The sequence below is a fragment of the Venturia canescens genome, chromosome 1 (genome assembly GCF_019457755.1).
Source record: "Venturia canescens isolate UGA chromosome 1, ASM1945775v1, whole genome shotgun sequence".
NCBI classification, from domain to species: Eukaryota; Metazoa; Arthropoda; class Insecta; order Hymenoptera; family Ichneumonidae; genus Venturia; species Venturia canescens.
This window is the reverse complement of record NC_057421.1, coordinates 18,294,373-18,309,563: the sequence shown is the minus strand read 5'-3', so window position 1 is coordinate 18,309,563 and position 15,191 is coordinate 18,294,373. Positions and strand designations below refer to the sequence as shown.

The 15,191-nt window shown below is 37.9% G+C and overlaps 1 protein-coding gene across 2 annotated transcripts in view; it reads right to left on the bottom strand.

Moving 5' to 3' along the window:
* Window positions 1–15,191, bottom strand: part of LOC122409378 (scavenger receptor class B member 1-like) — a 49,953-nt gene that overhangs the window by 17,114 nt on the left and 17,648 nt on the right. Inside the window, exon 1 of one of the 2 annotated variants that reach the window (XM_043416892.1) lies at window positions 10,507–11,659. The exons of the other annotated variant lie outside the window; for it this stretch is intronic. Coding sequence (XP_043272827.1) covers window positions 10,507–10,744 — 238 coding nt within the window. The 5' untranslated portion in view covers window positions 10,745–11,659. Of the gene's footprint in view, window positions 1–10,506; window positions 11,660–15,191 lie in introns of those variants that run through there. 2 annotated transcript variants of the gene reach the window in all.

The following is a 15,191-nucleotide window of genomic DNA, read 5'->3' as shown; positions in this document are numbered from 1 at the left end:
TATTTATCGTGAGATAAACTAAATGGAATGTTGCATTTCTACATGCTGAACTTTTCAGTGGCAGTTTCGGAGTTTGTTGCTTGTTCATTTGATCAATTCACTAGAAACGTTCTGTTGGGAAGTTTTTTTTGTTGTTGTCGTAAATTCGAACAACTTTGGAACGGAAATATCAGTTGATGATGAATTAAGTTGAATTGTGAATTATCTTTGAGTCTGTAGTTTACCCAATTTTAATCGAAGACTTGTACAAATGTGCGAAGGCCTCTCTCAAAGCATGTCAATGACGTGTGACCAATTTTTCTAATTTACGTTGCTTCATCGAACGGCAAACACGTGGCACTTTGAACTTTAACATTTGACGAAAATTTATCGAATTTCATATAGCACGGCAAGCAATTTCATGAAATTTAGTGTCAGCGGGCTTGCCTCATGGCAAACTCCAAATAAAATAGTTCAATGCGTTGCAACTCCCGACTATTTCTCAAAGAGACCACGAGGCCGGACTACAAATGCGCTTAATTCTTATTTACTCGGCATAAAAGTCGTAGAAAGCTAAATATGTTGGTCGTAGAGTTATGCAGCTCAAATTTACTCCGGGACTTGGTGAATATGCTGTTGTAAAAATTTCGCATTCGCCTCCCAGTTCTATAATTTGCGGTTCAATTACATTTTCTGCTCATTTTTTTTTGTTATTATCTCAACTATTGGAGACTTCCACGTTATGCGAATGAATTGTAACTCTCGCTGCGTTTCGTCGTCGTCGGTTCTTACTTTTTCGAAAATATCTGCTTTCAAGCACCGTTCTTCGATATTTATTTTTCTCCCTTTATTTTGAGCTGTTGCAAACCTCCTTGCGCTCGATTTTGTATTTCGATTCATATGCTAAATCCGCTCACTATTTCCGTTCCGAAATGCTACTTCCCCAAAGTGATCGTTGCAACATGAAATCAGCTCTTTAAGGATCGAGAATTTCATTGAAAGGAAATTGCCAATGAAGACACAATCAGATTTTTTCACATTTTTCTCATTCGGTTCTCAAAAGCTGAGAAAACCTGGAGCAGTCGACGAAAAATGAAGTCAAACGACTCTAGAAAATAAAAATCGTTCAACAACCCCTCGCCTGGATGGAAGGAAGTTCGAAAAAAAACGATAATTTCAATGGAATATAAAGGGAACTCAATCCAAATGGGAAGCAACGAACGAGTGAATAAAAACTCATTAATTTATTTAAACAGAGTCATTTTAATCGAATAAAATATTGCGATTTTAATTTCGAACGCGAAATTTCGAACGGCTGGTACAAACGTTGCATAAGCAATCGTAAAAGCAATGCACCGAGGGTCTTTTCGCGCGCGCGCGGTGTACGAATAATTGTTTTGCGTAACGCCGCGACCCACGAGAGTCGTTTTTCGTGCAGTCGCAATAACATCCTGATAAACATAGTCCCTCTCATTAGTTCTCTCTGTTTTTCTTATTCCTACTGCAAAATGTACTTTTGTACGCAACGTTGGGCGAATTATCGTAGTTTTACAAAATTGGACCGTTTCAAATCGTTTGTGCATGGGGCTATGAACATTTTTTATTTCGTAAGGTAGTAACTAAAATCGATTGGCATTTAATTCTATTAAAAGAACTGGGTCAATCGCTCTTTTAGAAACCACGCTTCGATGTTTATCGATCGAATAGTCTTCCGATCATTGTATGCTGGTCACACAATTCCTATTGGTCGAGCTCATTCTGGAAAAACAATAAAATTATCATCCGCGAAGTGTGAGTCAGTGGCGTTCTGAGAAATGACTTTGATCACGAACGTCGCACTTTGTTTTTCCAGACAATCAAATCCTCAGGAAACGACGAACCCTTCGGAATGAGAACAGTGGAGCGAGTAAGCGACGGATTTTGAAGTGCTTTCGAAAAGAAATCGGTTCGAAGCAGCTGGAAAGGAGTGAAAAAAAGTTTGCACTTTGTTGTTCCGACTCAGCTGTCTCTATTCTTGTAATACGCAAACACGTATTTTATATAAAGCAAATTCGATCGATCGCGTTACACAACAGGAAGATTTTGTTGCACTTGCGAGACATTGCAATTGAAGTTACGTCACAAACTACACGTATTTCAGGTCCTATGGGAGCCCCCTTAATCGCAGTTCGTCGAAAGTTCGGTCCAACGTAAGTCCCAAATAAGGCGGACGGTTACAAATTTCTGACACATAACGTCACTCGTTTTAATCTTTGTTTTATTTTAACGTGGGCCAGATTATTTGCAACTTATTAAAATGCTTATGGGAACGTGATGGAATACTCGTTTCGTCTGTTGAAATGTTGCGGTGTATCGAGTTTCAGTATTCGCGTCGCGATTCGTGCGTCAAAGAAGAGTTTACACCGTTCGATGAAAAAGTGAGTCTGTTTCGGTCGAAGAATGTAGGAAAAAGCCGGAACATAAAAAACACTCGCAATGCACTAAATCGCAGTTTCCTTTGTGGGAGTTTTTCACATTTTTTGTACTTTTGACCGAACGAATTAATCAGAAACCGCTGTATTGTATCGAGAAAATAAATCCTTGAGAAATCGAAGCATAACGAAAGTGATGATGGTAAAATGAACGACATTTCAAGCGAATCATGATTCACGAAATAATTTGTTATTTCGATATCCAAGAATGCATGATCGGTGATATTCGTTCGCAAACAGAATCCGGTTTCCCAGGTATAAATGCCACCGCGGGGCAATTATTAGTTGTCCGACAATTAGGGATGCTAAGAAAATTTCGTAAACGATCATTATTTTAACGACTGGTTTATTCGCTATTCACCATTTTTCCACTTTTTCAATAATATACTTCGCCCTTTTTCCTGTCAATTTAATTTACACATATTCATCGGAATATCGGAAGTTTTCAGCAATCCGATACTTAATTAAGCGCGAACGTGACGTTTCTCGAGACTCGACACTTTCGTGTCTCACGTTTTTGACTCTCTTTCGTCCTTCGGATTTCATCGAACTAATACTGCGATTCAAACTGCTCGAGCCAACGTCTTTTTTTTTCAACTGCAAACTTATTTTTACTAGTTTCCGGCTGTGATTAATGGCACGGACATTTTTTGCAAGTTGACAAATATTCCTCACTAAATTCGTAGTCAAACTCAACTTTCATTTCTTTTTACTTGCTTAATCACTGGTTTTTTTCTCATTCTCTTTCTGTCTTTCTCCCAAGGATATACGAATTGGTCGTCGATGCATTTTCCACTCCGTTCAGTATAGTTTTATGGCTTTTTTACACAGAGCTTTGCCGCCTTTTTTTCCTTCCCTTATACGGAGGGCTTTGAACCCCAAGTTGTAACGATCTTTTTTCTTTTCAACTCCCAACTGGCCGTAGGGCAAAAAGACGTGAGTTGTGCATTTCCCTGCGACCAGTGGCTGGGACGATATTCCTTCGTCGCCAGTTTTCTCGAAAACGGTGATAATTGTCTTGACCAATTTTTCGCATAACTTTCTATACAAGCCTGACAGTGTTTTTATTTGTAGTATGTCAAGATTCATAGCACATTTTTTCGTAAGAATGTACAGGCGCGAGGGCTGTTTTTAGATAGCACTCTAATTTTTTTTTATCTTACAATACAAAATTTCTTTTTTATGCCTGTGAAATTTCAAGACCCTTTATCGACTGTGTGGTTGAAATATTAACAGTCGAAAAGTACAGAAATTAACGTGTCGCTCATGGCCGCAATGACTTGCTGGCCCCTCCAACCATCTTCAACTCAAAATCTCATATATTTCTAAATTAGATGCTAAAGATTAAAACAGATGCAGATGACAAATGGTTACAGAATCTTGAAATTTGGCAACTTTGTCAAACGTTGCCATTTCGCAATGTAGCATCGAATCATGTGAAAGACTCGGAATGAAATATGTTCTCCAACGAACTCAGCTTAAACATTGTTTACGATTAAAAAATTAGACTAACCTTTTTTACTGATATTGTGCTATGCTATAAGAATGACTGGGCTAATTCTTTTAAAAAAATATGGAAAGATGGTCAACTGGCTAGTACGATGCACATGTACACCCTTAACATATCGCAACATGACCATATTTCGATCATCGACTACTTCGCACCGTTGTATGTTGCTAGTTTCACTTCGAGCTGTTGTTTTCAAGATAGGCTTCGAACACGACAGCAGTCGCAAGTGGCCAAGCGTGTCAACACTGTCAAATTTACATTTCATTTCAGACTGTTAAAATTTTATCACTATTTTCTTGAGTGAAGTTTTTCAGTCGGAAGTTTTTATGTTTTTTTTTTCAAACATTTTTTTATCATTCATTCTTGTATACCCTCCTTTGATCAGCCCGAAATCAATAAGTGAAATTATTCAGTTTTCTATAACATGGGGATGAATAAGAAATTCCAAATTTTACCAAATTTTCATATTTGGTAATAGACCATTATCTTACCACTATCTTTACGAACGGAATCGTAGTTGTTGTGGTCAGTTAACCGAGGCCGGTCGAGTTCGAGAAACTTCGAGGATGCGTAGGAAAAAAAAGGTCAAAAAATAAGTCGATCTCGGTCCATTTTTGTTTTATTTCGTAAAGACTTAAATGTTTTTTTGAAGAGAAAACCGGTTAGGATGGGGCAGAAGAGAGAGGGACCGAATGCTCCAAACGAGTGGAATTTTTCGCGGACCCTTTACCACCCAAAGGGAATGTAAACATTGGGGCCTGCTTCGGGAGAAAGAAAATATCGCATTTCGGTGTTTACTTAATTCATCTTTTTGTTTCTGTTACCATTTTAATCCTTTGATCGATCTTTCATCGTTTGAGTCACTAGAAACGATCGAATATTATTTCAAACTTTTAGATAATTAATAAAAATATTAATCGATTGGGAAGAGCGAAAAAATTTTATTTCGTGAATGAATAACATCGATCTCTCGGAACTTGGTAAACTCGCCGGGATCGTTGGCCTTGCGTCAGACATTTGTCGCAATAAAAGTCCAATGCCAAGGTGTGCTTACGAAGCATTCGATAGTGAAATATATCCTGACGAATTTTTAACTACCAACATTTTTTGAGAGGCCTCTAAAGCGTGTGTAATCGTCGATGAAATATTATGTATCGGTGTCAGAATGAAAAGAAAAAAAACGGTTTCACAAATGTAAAAACAAAACGGGTGACTGTCCAGATTTTGTCAACCGCGCGATCGAAGATTCGATCAAGTCGAACATTCCTGATCACTCACATTCAAGCATGGAAATCCGTTTAAATATTTTTGGGATCAAAGGATCGAATGAAACATCAGTCGTTTTTATACGTTCACTGATCGATTGGTATGAAAATGTTTTTTCACGTACTGCTAATGAAAAAGGTTTCCTCAGTCATATTTTTGAGTCGATTTTTCTTGAAATATCGGCGAGGCAAGTCCACGTTAAATAATTTATATTCTTCGTAAGATGAGTCGTTAATTTTTAGCCATTTTAAGCACAGTGAATCAGTATTTATTCAAGTTTTTGACCGGTAGAAAAATCGTTTTCACCACACCTGCGCCGAAAGTTCAACTTTCCAAAATCGGAAGGTTGAATTTTCGGTGCATGTGTGGTGAAAAATAGTATACACTCCACGGGAGTGAAATTAGACCACCTCAAACCGCGGGCAGAAGTAGTCTATTTTCCCTCCCTAGGTGTGTAATATACTATTGAAGTTTCAAACACAATAAAAAATCAGCAGAGCTGTAAGTTTCAGAAAATAAATGATTTGACGAGGCAAAAAAGTCGTTTGTATGATAATTTGTGAAAATTTATTTCTTTCATGACTTATGATCGGAATGAAGCGAGTATGAGGTTCATCGCTGTGAATTTCTTCCAAAAATGGAAAATCTACGCAGTTATGCTCCGCTGTGGTTGTGAATCATAAAACGTCCCTTATTAGCACCGGAATTTATGAAATATCGCTTCTGCTCGCACGGCAATATCTTTTCATATATTTTTTCACGTGATAAAAAATTACGATCACGTGCAATGCGTAAAATGAATTTATTCATGAAAATATGCGAACAGATTTCAAAAAGCCACACGCTAATTTTAAAGGAAATATTTGAATGTTGATCTCCCACATTTGGACCATTGTACCTTTGGACCATTGTCGAACTGAGTTTTAGTTATTTTCCAGGAGAACCGAACGAGTCCCATCGTCTACCTTTACAAAATCTCGTGCCCCATAAATTTGAAACACCAACACACGAAATCGAGATTCTCAAAATAAATAACGATCATTAAAAATCGTCCGATGAATTCTCTTACCGAATCAACAAAATTCAGCACCACGTTCGAATAGCCTCCGAGATGTGCATTTAAAATCTGAATTCTCAAAATTATTATCAGTCCAGTGAATTTAAGGAAGTTCAAGCGATAAACATGGGATACCATACGAAAAATACATTAGATTTTATTATCCCAAGTTAATGAATTGAAAATTTGCGTGAATCTTATTGAACGAGGCTTAATTACGTGTGAAGAATTTTGAGAAGTTTCACCCTCTGGTAATCGAGATATTAATTGTTGACAATGACACGTTAAACATGGGCTCTTATGGAAGTTTTCAAAAAATTGGGAACTTCGACAATCTCAATTTCGAGATGGTGAATCATCGGCATATTCCTCCAGAGGTTTAACACTGTCTAAAGCTTTCTGTTTAAAAAATGTGATTGCGCAAAGTTGGAAAATAATATTTCCATAAGATACACTTGAATCTTCTTACTTTGGTTAAAAAGTGGAATAGCAAAAAAATACGTTGGAAAGCACGTTAAGTTTCATAAACTGTTGAAAAAATGAGTAACGCTAGCTGATCCTTTGTGCGAAGAATGTAGGAAGCAAAATAATCGTTTTATCTTATTTCAAAAGATAAGTATTCGTCTCTCGTTCAGAGTCATCGAATTTTGCGATCGAATGACAGTTCATTTATGGGAGAATCGAATAAATTGTGATAATGGAGTATCGGAGACGAGACTGAGGTGTCATAGCGTTAATGAGGTCGTACATATCCTACATGTATCTTTACGTTTTCCTCACTCTCCTTTTATCTCATTTGACCTCTTTGTCTTTGGCTCATTACCTCGCGCATATTTCGATATTTTGATTCAATTCCGAACACGCCTCAGCATGTGCGACTCGGTCTAGTAATTACTTCATTATAATCCCGCACACGAGAGATCGAAAGCCATCTACTGACGAGAGAGTTTGAAACGTCCAGACACGAGATACGTCATCGTCCGCTCGAAGCTTTAAAGGGGATGGACAACGGCGAGTGCTTACATCGAGGCGATTTTTCAACTCTAAATTTTCCGATTTTTAAGCAGGCTTCAGGGCTCGATTCACAGTCGACAAAAGATGCTTGTCTGCTTGTCTGTGATGAAAATGGAACAAAAATTTGGAAATCAATTGATACAATGGAGTGATGAGTCATCGAAGAGCATGGGGATCCAGATCGATTTGAGTTCTCAAAAAATCTCAATTTTAGTTTTGAATGTGTAATTTTCGTTCGAGAGTAGTTTTCTCAAAACTCATTTGTATTTGTGTGGGTGTGTGAGTGTTCAAATATTAATTTTGAAGCGAGTAAATAAAGTAACGTCCCTCATAAGCAAAATTCAGAATAAAACTACTTGCTGCCAACAATTATATCGTAGCTTTTGGCGCACATGTATTTACACATGTGCAAATATATACGAGTCGTAGCCAGTCTCGTTCAAGTTGAACGAACGTGTACAACCGCGAGCCGATGGAATTCGAATCGCGCGGGAGGTGCAGAGTTTCGATGGGTCACTTACACACTCGATTCTATTTATGCAATTCGCATCTGTATGTGAGGTATGTAAATATATGGGCTTCTCCCAGCAACGAAAACTTTCAGTGGATAATCGGTTGGCCATTTTAAAAAAACTTCGAAAAATGATTTTTTTTTTTTTTTTTTAATTATTTCAACGATGAAATTCTACGAAAGTTGGTCAGCTGGGACCAGTTGAAGTTCCAATACCAAAAATTCACAATTCCTATTCTTCATCGAGATTGGAATTGTGCTCGGAGAACATTAAAACGAAGATAAAAGTAAAAGCAGAATAATATTAATGTAAACGAAAAGAATAATGTGAAGTAAACGAAATGACTCAAGCAAAATAACTTTGAAAGATAAGATTCAAGTAAGTTTGAATTAATCGCTATCGGAGGAAAAACTGTTTTGCTCAAAGTTGAGATTTTACGATCGCCGCGCGATGTTCGTGCGTTGCGCGTTTCAAACTGGTTGCACTACGTCGCCTTTCCCGCGATCCGATTCCCCGGTTCCCGCTGAGTCTCGTCGCGATCGAAGTCGCCGTTTGTTCGAGCGAGATGCACGCAGTGTACTCGGGCTTCGTGATTTAATGGGATTATAAACGTTTTCACTCTCGATCTTCCTTTCCACCTCTTTCTCTCTCGCTTTCTGTCCTCCTGCCCTCGATGTAATATTGTCATCGTGCAATAAATATTTTGTGATGTTGTCATTAAATGCATTAACGCCAGGCGCACGCCGATTATCAATAAACGCAACAATTTAATGTGACAACATGATAGCAATCGCGACGACACGGCAGCTTCAATTAGTCTATCCGACTTGAGTTATTATCTTTGAGGTATTAATCGCAAATATGATATTGAAAGAGAAAACTTTCTAATCACGAGTCTACACAATGATGATTTGTCAAAGATTTCACATTATTCAATTCCTTAACGATTTATCTTGAAAAATTTCAATCGAAGATCGATTTCAACTAAATTATATGTGGGCAGATATCATTCACAGTTTCATGACAAATTGATTCGTCGAGTGACTGGAGTGACGTTGCGTTACTTCGCTGCAACAGGAAATATCTGTAGCTCCACGGGTCTTTTTGTGTCAGTTAGAAATAGAAAAGGTACGAAAAGAGACTCGGTGCAGGAGAGGCAAAAAAATGGGATAATATTTGATGAAAATGAATGAATAAAATTATTGAAAATGCACGGATGAAACGAAGAAAATAATATTTTCCTCACGTTCGTTGACTCCCACTGTTTTTGCCAAGTTACACTCGTTTTGTTCACTAACAATAATGATTATAATAACAATTATAATAATGCCAATCGAATAAAATATGGATGAAGATCCTTTATAGCTCGAACTTGTTACGATCCTTCCGACAACGTGGTGGGTACTGTCGTATCAGAAAAACAATATTCTTCTCACGTGTGGTTTTTCTCTCTCACCCAAGTGGCTTTGCTACATAATAATTTCAGGATATCGTACCCACGATATTCTTGTTTGCTTCTTCAGTATCGAATTGTTCGATTTTCCTAAGTGAATTTACCAATTTTTTTATTTTTTATTTTCATACTTTTCAGTAATATCTTTTTTATTTAACACCATTTTAGTTGGCGTCGTTAATCGAGTTATTTATAATGAATCGAAAAATGATTTTTTCCCACGAGCGACTAATTTTTTCTGCTACAATATTGGCTTGCAAAGAACTGTTGTAAAATATATTGTTGGTTTTCAACATTTTTTGGAAGAACGATTTCAAGCTCCCTTTGCATAGAGATAATTGGTAAAAAGAGATGATTGGGTCGAGATTCATGGCGAGGTAGACGAAGAAAGAGAGAGAAAGAGGGATTTTGACGTTTCCATAGAATATTCTTGGTTCAACGAGAAAATGTGCGTATCATTTGAAAAAAAGGAACGACCAACGCTGATTGATAGTTCCGGCTTAACGAGTGAATTAGCAATACGGAAAAAATCTTGAAAAATCGTTTTTAAATATGATAAATCAAGAAATTGTGATGGGAACCAGTCTCAATGAATCCCCATTAGCATACGACATTCGATTATTATTTGTGGGGGACATAAAATCTTATAATTATTGTCCAAGTTAGATATTTATCGAATGCTTATCTTTTCCGATTGCAATAAGTCTTCGATAAATGCGCGATTTTTCGAAACCGTTGATGAAAAATACACGTGTAATGGAAATTTACAAATGCACCTACGGCGCCTTTTATTCTCAATTCTTCGAGCTTTTTATACCTTTGGTGCTTTGCATTTCTTCGAATCAATTTTCCGTTCATATGAATTCGTTATATTTAGGATTATAAATCAACAAAGGAGAAATTCATCAATGCATTCATTGAATTATTAACTCTTGCCACACTCGATGAAGTGAATTATTTTGAATAAATTGAATCCCTCAGAGAAAAATCTATCAAGAACGTGTCAGCAGTTTTATCGACATTCGTAACTTCAAATTTATTTCCTTTTTATTCGCACCTCAATTTTTTAAACATTGAAAAAAAGTTTTTTCCTTTCAACTTTTAAAATATTGATCAAAATTGTAATGGCGATAGAAATTGGTGCTTATTTTTTAACTGCCATGACTCAACAAAATCCTGAGCTAAAAATGAACTTTTAGGCTTCCATTTACGAAGGTGAAAATTAGAGAGATTCGTAGACTCACGTCTGGGCCAACGTCGTCGGCCGTCACGATGAACCGGTAATGCCGCATTGAAAAATTGATTAACAACGATAGAGGATTTCCTCCTGAAGTTCCTTCGTGGATCTCTGACGTTGGTTTCAGTTGTGTCTTCGATTTCGTTAACGTGTCCACCGCTCGTGTGATTACCGTTTGCATTTGTATTTACCGCGGCGTATCTTCGCCCAGCCAAACGACTCCATATCGATATTATATCCTTCATATTTCTAATGTTTTTTACTTTTACTATCTCAGTCAATAAACTTTTATCACGAGCACTTCACTCCGCAATGAAGATGAAATCGGATGAAGAATTTTGCTGATATTCTTGGCACAATTGTTCACAGGAAAATTTGTTCTTAAGATCAATCGTACGACGATTTTGTAAGGAAAGGTCGATTGGGAACTCACTCGGACCTTTTTTCGCGGGTTAAATCGCTAGAAACGGATTCTCGTAACGCGAGCACGTGTCTCTCGTCCGATCCACGCGTTAAAGTCTCCCCACGCGGCGTCGCTTTTTCCCTCTTTCGTTCTGCTCCACTTTAAACACTGAATTTTCGTTTTCAAGTAAAATTAACCGAGATGAGTATATAAAATAGCTTTTTTAACGTTCAATTTTTACGATTTTTCGCGCACCAGAAAAATATAATACTTCATGGGCCCCCTTACTGAGGGCTATTCAGGGCTCACCAGATGCACGGCTTGAAAAAATCACCCTCGAACGAGCTCTCGGCCGATTTCTATTCTCGATTTATTGTCTTGCCGATTTTTCTGACGATCGCTCCTACCGATTTCGTTCTTTTCGAGCTCGAAATTTGCCTCGATTCTAGTTCCTTTGTCCACGTACGAAATTACACTAATTTTTATTTCCGTTATTTTTCTCTTTTCCTCCGTTGACAAATCCCGATTTTTCCCTCGGATTTTGTTTTTTTTTCGAAAATCAAGTTAATTTTCAACGAATTCCTCGACCCACCGGCGCTCGATCGTTCGAAAATACGGTTCTCATCGAATCGTCGTTAATCTTGAATTCGATGAAGAGCAAAATGCAAAGAAAAATCGAGCGTACCGCGTGCTCGCGACAAGTGCGTTCCTCGTTGCGTGCGGTACCGTGCAAAAGTGATGAGAAGCCGATAGGACGACTTTGAAAAATAACTCTAAGACCCACTGGTCTCGCTCCCACCCTGAACCAACGATGGAAATAGTGGAGGTGGAGGTCGCGACAAAACTAACCAAACACACCAGGCGGCAACGCGTGCTCTTGTCATCCTCCCCTCCTCGGAACGATCGCAACCACAACCGGTGTACAAACCGGGTCGTCAAGGTGGAGGTAGCCGCGATTACACCTGAATCTTTGACCAATCCCGATCAAAAACCTCGGCCGGGGCTCTTATCTCGCGGCTGCTTTTTTTTTCTTTCCTTTTAAATACGCCCGATACTTTCGAGAGACTTCTGTGCCGGGCGCGCGCGCGGGAAAAAGGCTCGAAAGATCTTGCCTCTCGCGCGAAAGACGTCAAAGCTTGCTCTCGTTCTTTTTATACGGTTTCACGTTTTTCACATTCATTTATCGAATGTGAGGTATCTCGATTAATTAAAATGACGTCGACGATCGGAAACTCGTTAGAATTTCGACACATGGCACTAGTGCCCGTTCTTCGCGTGCATTTTCAATACGAATGACCTTAAACTTGAGAATAAATTGACTGCCACAATCTCCGAAGATCGTGCACATGTTTTTTTCTCGTTTTTCTTCTCTCCCTTTCGAACTTTCATTATAATTATATAAAATTCGTGTTTTTGTCGAGCCCTCATCATTACCATCCCTGTCAATCATAATTTCTATGCCAATTTGAGTTTTTTCAGGTGATAAACCATAAATCATTATTTTATTGTTCAAATGTGGCGAGAAGAGATTTCACAGTATTTTGTAGAAATTTCGAAATCGAAAGTAGCGAATTTTTCCTTTTCTATTCGGTAGAAAACGTTTCGTCAAAGAAAACCCGTTAGAATACTTCGAGATATTTCCGTCAACGCCCGATAATATATTCGGTAGCACAATGCTTTCGGTTTTTGTCATTTTATCGTTTTGTTCACTGCGAATGTGTTTTACCAGAGTTGAATTTCAATGGAGCGGGAATATTCTTGAATTCCCGTCCGTTCTCATTCACTAAGCGTGGATAATTTTGGGGGATTCTTGTCCTATCGAAATGCTGTATGCGACACTATTCCACTAGGATCCGGTGTTTTGCCATTTATAATCAGCGTCGTGTATTTCGCACAGTCGCGTTTATACTTGGAACGAGAGATAAGACAGACGAGAAAAAACTCGTCCTTGTTTCAAAGCTACGCGACGGTCCTGCAGAGATTTCCCCTTTTTTCTTCATTTTTCACGTTTAGCGTCGATTTTTCGGATCGATTTTTTTTTCATCTTCAATTCCCTCGTAACGAGCGAGCTCGAAAGCCGAAAACAATGAGCGCGAATGAAGATAAAAACGGGAGGAAAGAAAAGATGGGAGACGAAATTCAAAATGATAATTGGTGCTGTTTTTTTTTTTTTTTTTTTTTACTTTCTTTCGCGTTTTCGGAGTACAGAAAAAAATGGTTCCGTCGAACCGTGAGTGGATCGGTGAATTTTCATCCATTTTTTTTCACCTCTCAGAATAAAGTTTTTATCATTTTTAGTCGCATTTATAACTCGATCAGCTCGGGCCAAGAACCGCATTGTCGCGAAAGCATTTCTTCGGCGTCAGAAAAGATTAGCCGTGGTCGAATGACCGATCGAATCTTCATTCAAAAGTACTCAGTTAGACGAAAGAACAATTTTTGGTAAATTTTTTCATGTATAATAACAAAAATGAAAATGAGGGTACTATGTCAATAAAATAACGTCAAAATAACATTGGTTAAAATAGCAGGATGCCAAAATAACATGTGTCAAGACAACACAAGAAAAAATAACACAGCACCAATGTAACACATGTTAAAAATAGCATCATGATGTTAAAATAACATTAATTTTACCCCCATTATTGATATCATTACGATCAATATTAGAGGTCCATTTTCGTGTTTAATAAAATCGATGAAAATGGAATCGATACGCACACTCGATCGTGCGTGTGTTCGGAATACTTTTCATGTATGAGCGGCATCGTTCGGTGGGTTCGGAACACTTTATCGGACATTTTGCCCCGGTCTCCTCCTTGCACTTATTACGCGTTGTTATTGCTCCTTGTTATTTTTGTTGCGCGCTATTTTTTATTCATTGTTGTTTCTGTTGTGTGTTATTTTGTCTCGAGTTCGAATCTAGGTGCTTTCGAATACGGAAAAAATGAAGGAGACGATGAAAAACTTGCAATCGAAGCCGAGGAATATTTGTCCTCGTCGTTGCTCTTTGCAGTTGCACGATGACCATCTCGCTCACGAGTTAAAAAAATGTAATTACCATTTGCGTTACAGTGATAAAAATAAATGTATTGTGATCGGTGCTCAGAGGGCAAGGTTAACGCACCTCACCTGCCCCACTGGCAGCCTTTTCTCGCAGTCCGAATGAGAACGAGATCGATGCAGGAGTGCAAATTTACGATAACGAGACGACTTTTATCGTTGCTCTTCAATTTAGGATACAATCATGATTTTATTCTCTTTTTGGAGTTTTTTTTATAGAGGATGCTTGTGCAGCAAACAAGGAGAATTTCGTTTAGCATAAAAAAACCGTTTTCAATGGTAATGACTAATTTTTTTTAATCTTCCGGCTAGAAAGTTATTTTTTTGAAAGTCTGCAGAACTAGGAACATTCTTTCAATTGAATTTTGTTTAAGTATATAAACAGAACGAACCTTCGAAAGTGGAAAAACGCTTCCCAATTAATGTCGAAACTTACTTCATTATTTCTTGAACGTTAACACATTTTTCGATCTTAGAAAAGAACGAATACATGCAATTATTTGTATCCACAAAAAAAGTCCGAGCTGACAGAAACAATGAGTCTTCTTAGGTAACGAACCGTTGTCAAGTTACAAACGCTCTCGAGGGATAAATCGTAAGGAGAGAAAATGAAAAAACCTTGTGAGAAATGGATCGAACGGAAGTTTCCAAAAGTTACAATCTTTTGTTTTCAAATTAGATGAGCCTACAATATTCTACTCTTTTTTTATTAGCATTTACATATACTTTTATGAAAGTTATCTTCAGCAGATTGACTCATTCTGTTGGAGGAAGAATGGATAAGATTCCAAGTGAAAAAAGCCTTCTGGATTTTTGTGTCGAAAAAAATCTTTCATTTCCATCTTTCTAATTCAGTCCCACGTCCCATAAGATTTATTTCCATTGCAAATGCACGTACGAGCTTAAATTTGGTTAATTTTTCACGAGGATTTATCGTTTTCCTCAAGAAATGCCTACAATTCATTTCCACAAGTTTCTTTTTCAACGCTACAGTGAAGTGTGACGTCGTTTTTTTCATCTCATCAGAAGAGAATGTCCTCTCGTGAATAAAATACTCGAGCTCTGGTGATTTGCAAATACTGGAAGCTCAATGCATATTTCCTTAAGGAGAGTACTTGGGCATTTTATCCAGTTTACCTTCATCCTTTCTTCCGCACTTTTGCTCTCGTTGAGAAATCTCCTTTTCCCTCTCTCTCTCTCTCTCTCTCTCCGTCTCCACTCCTGCT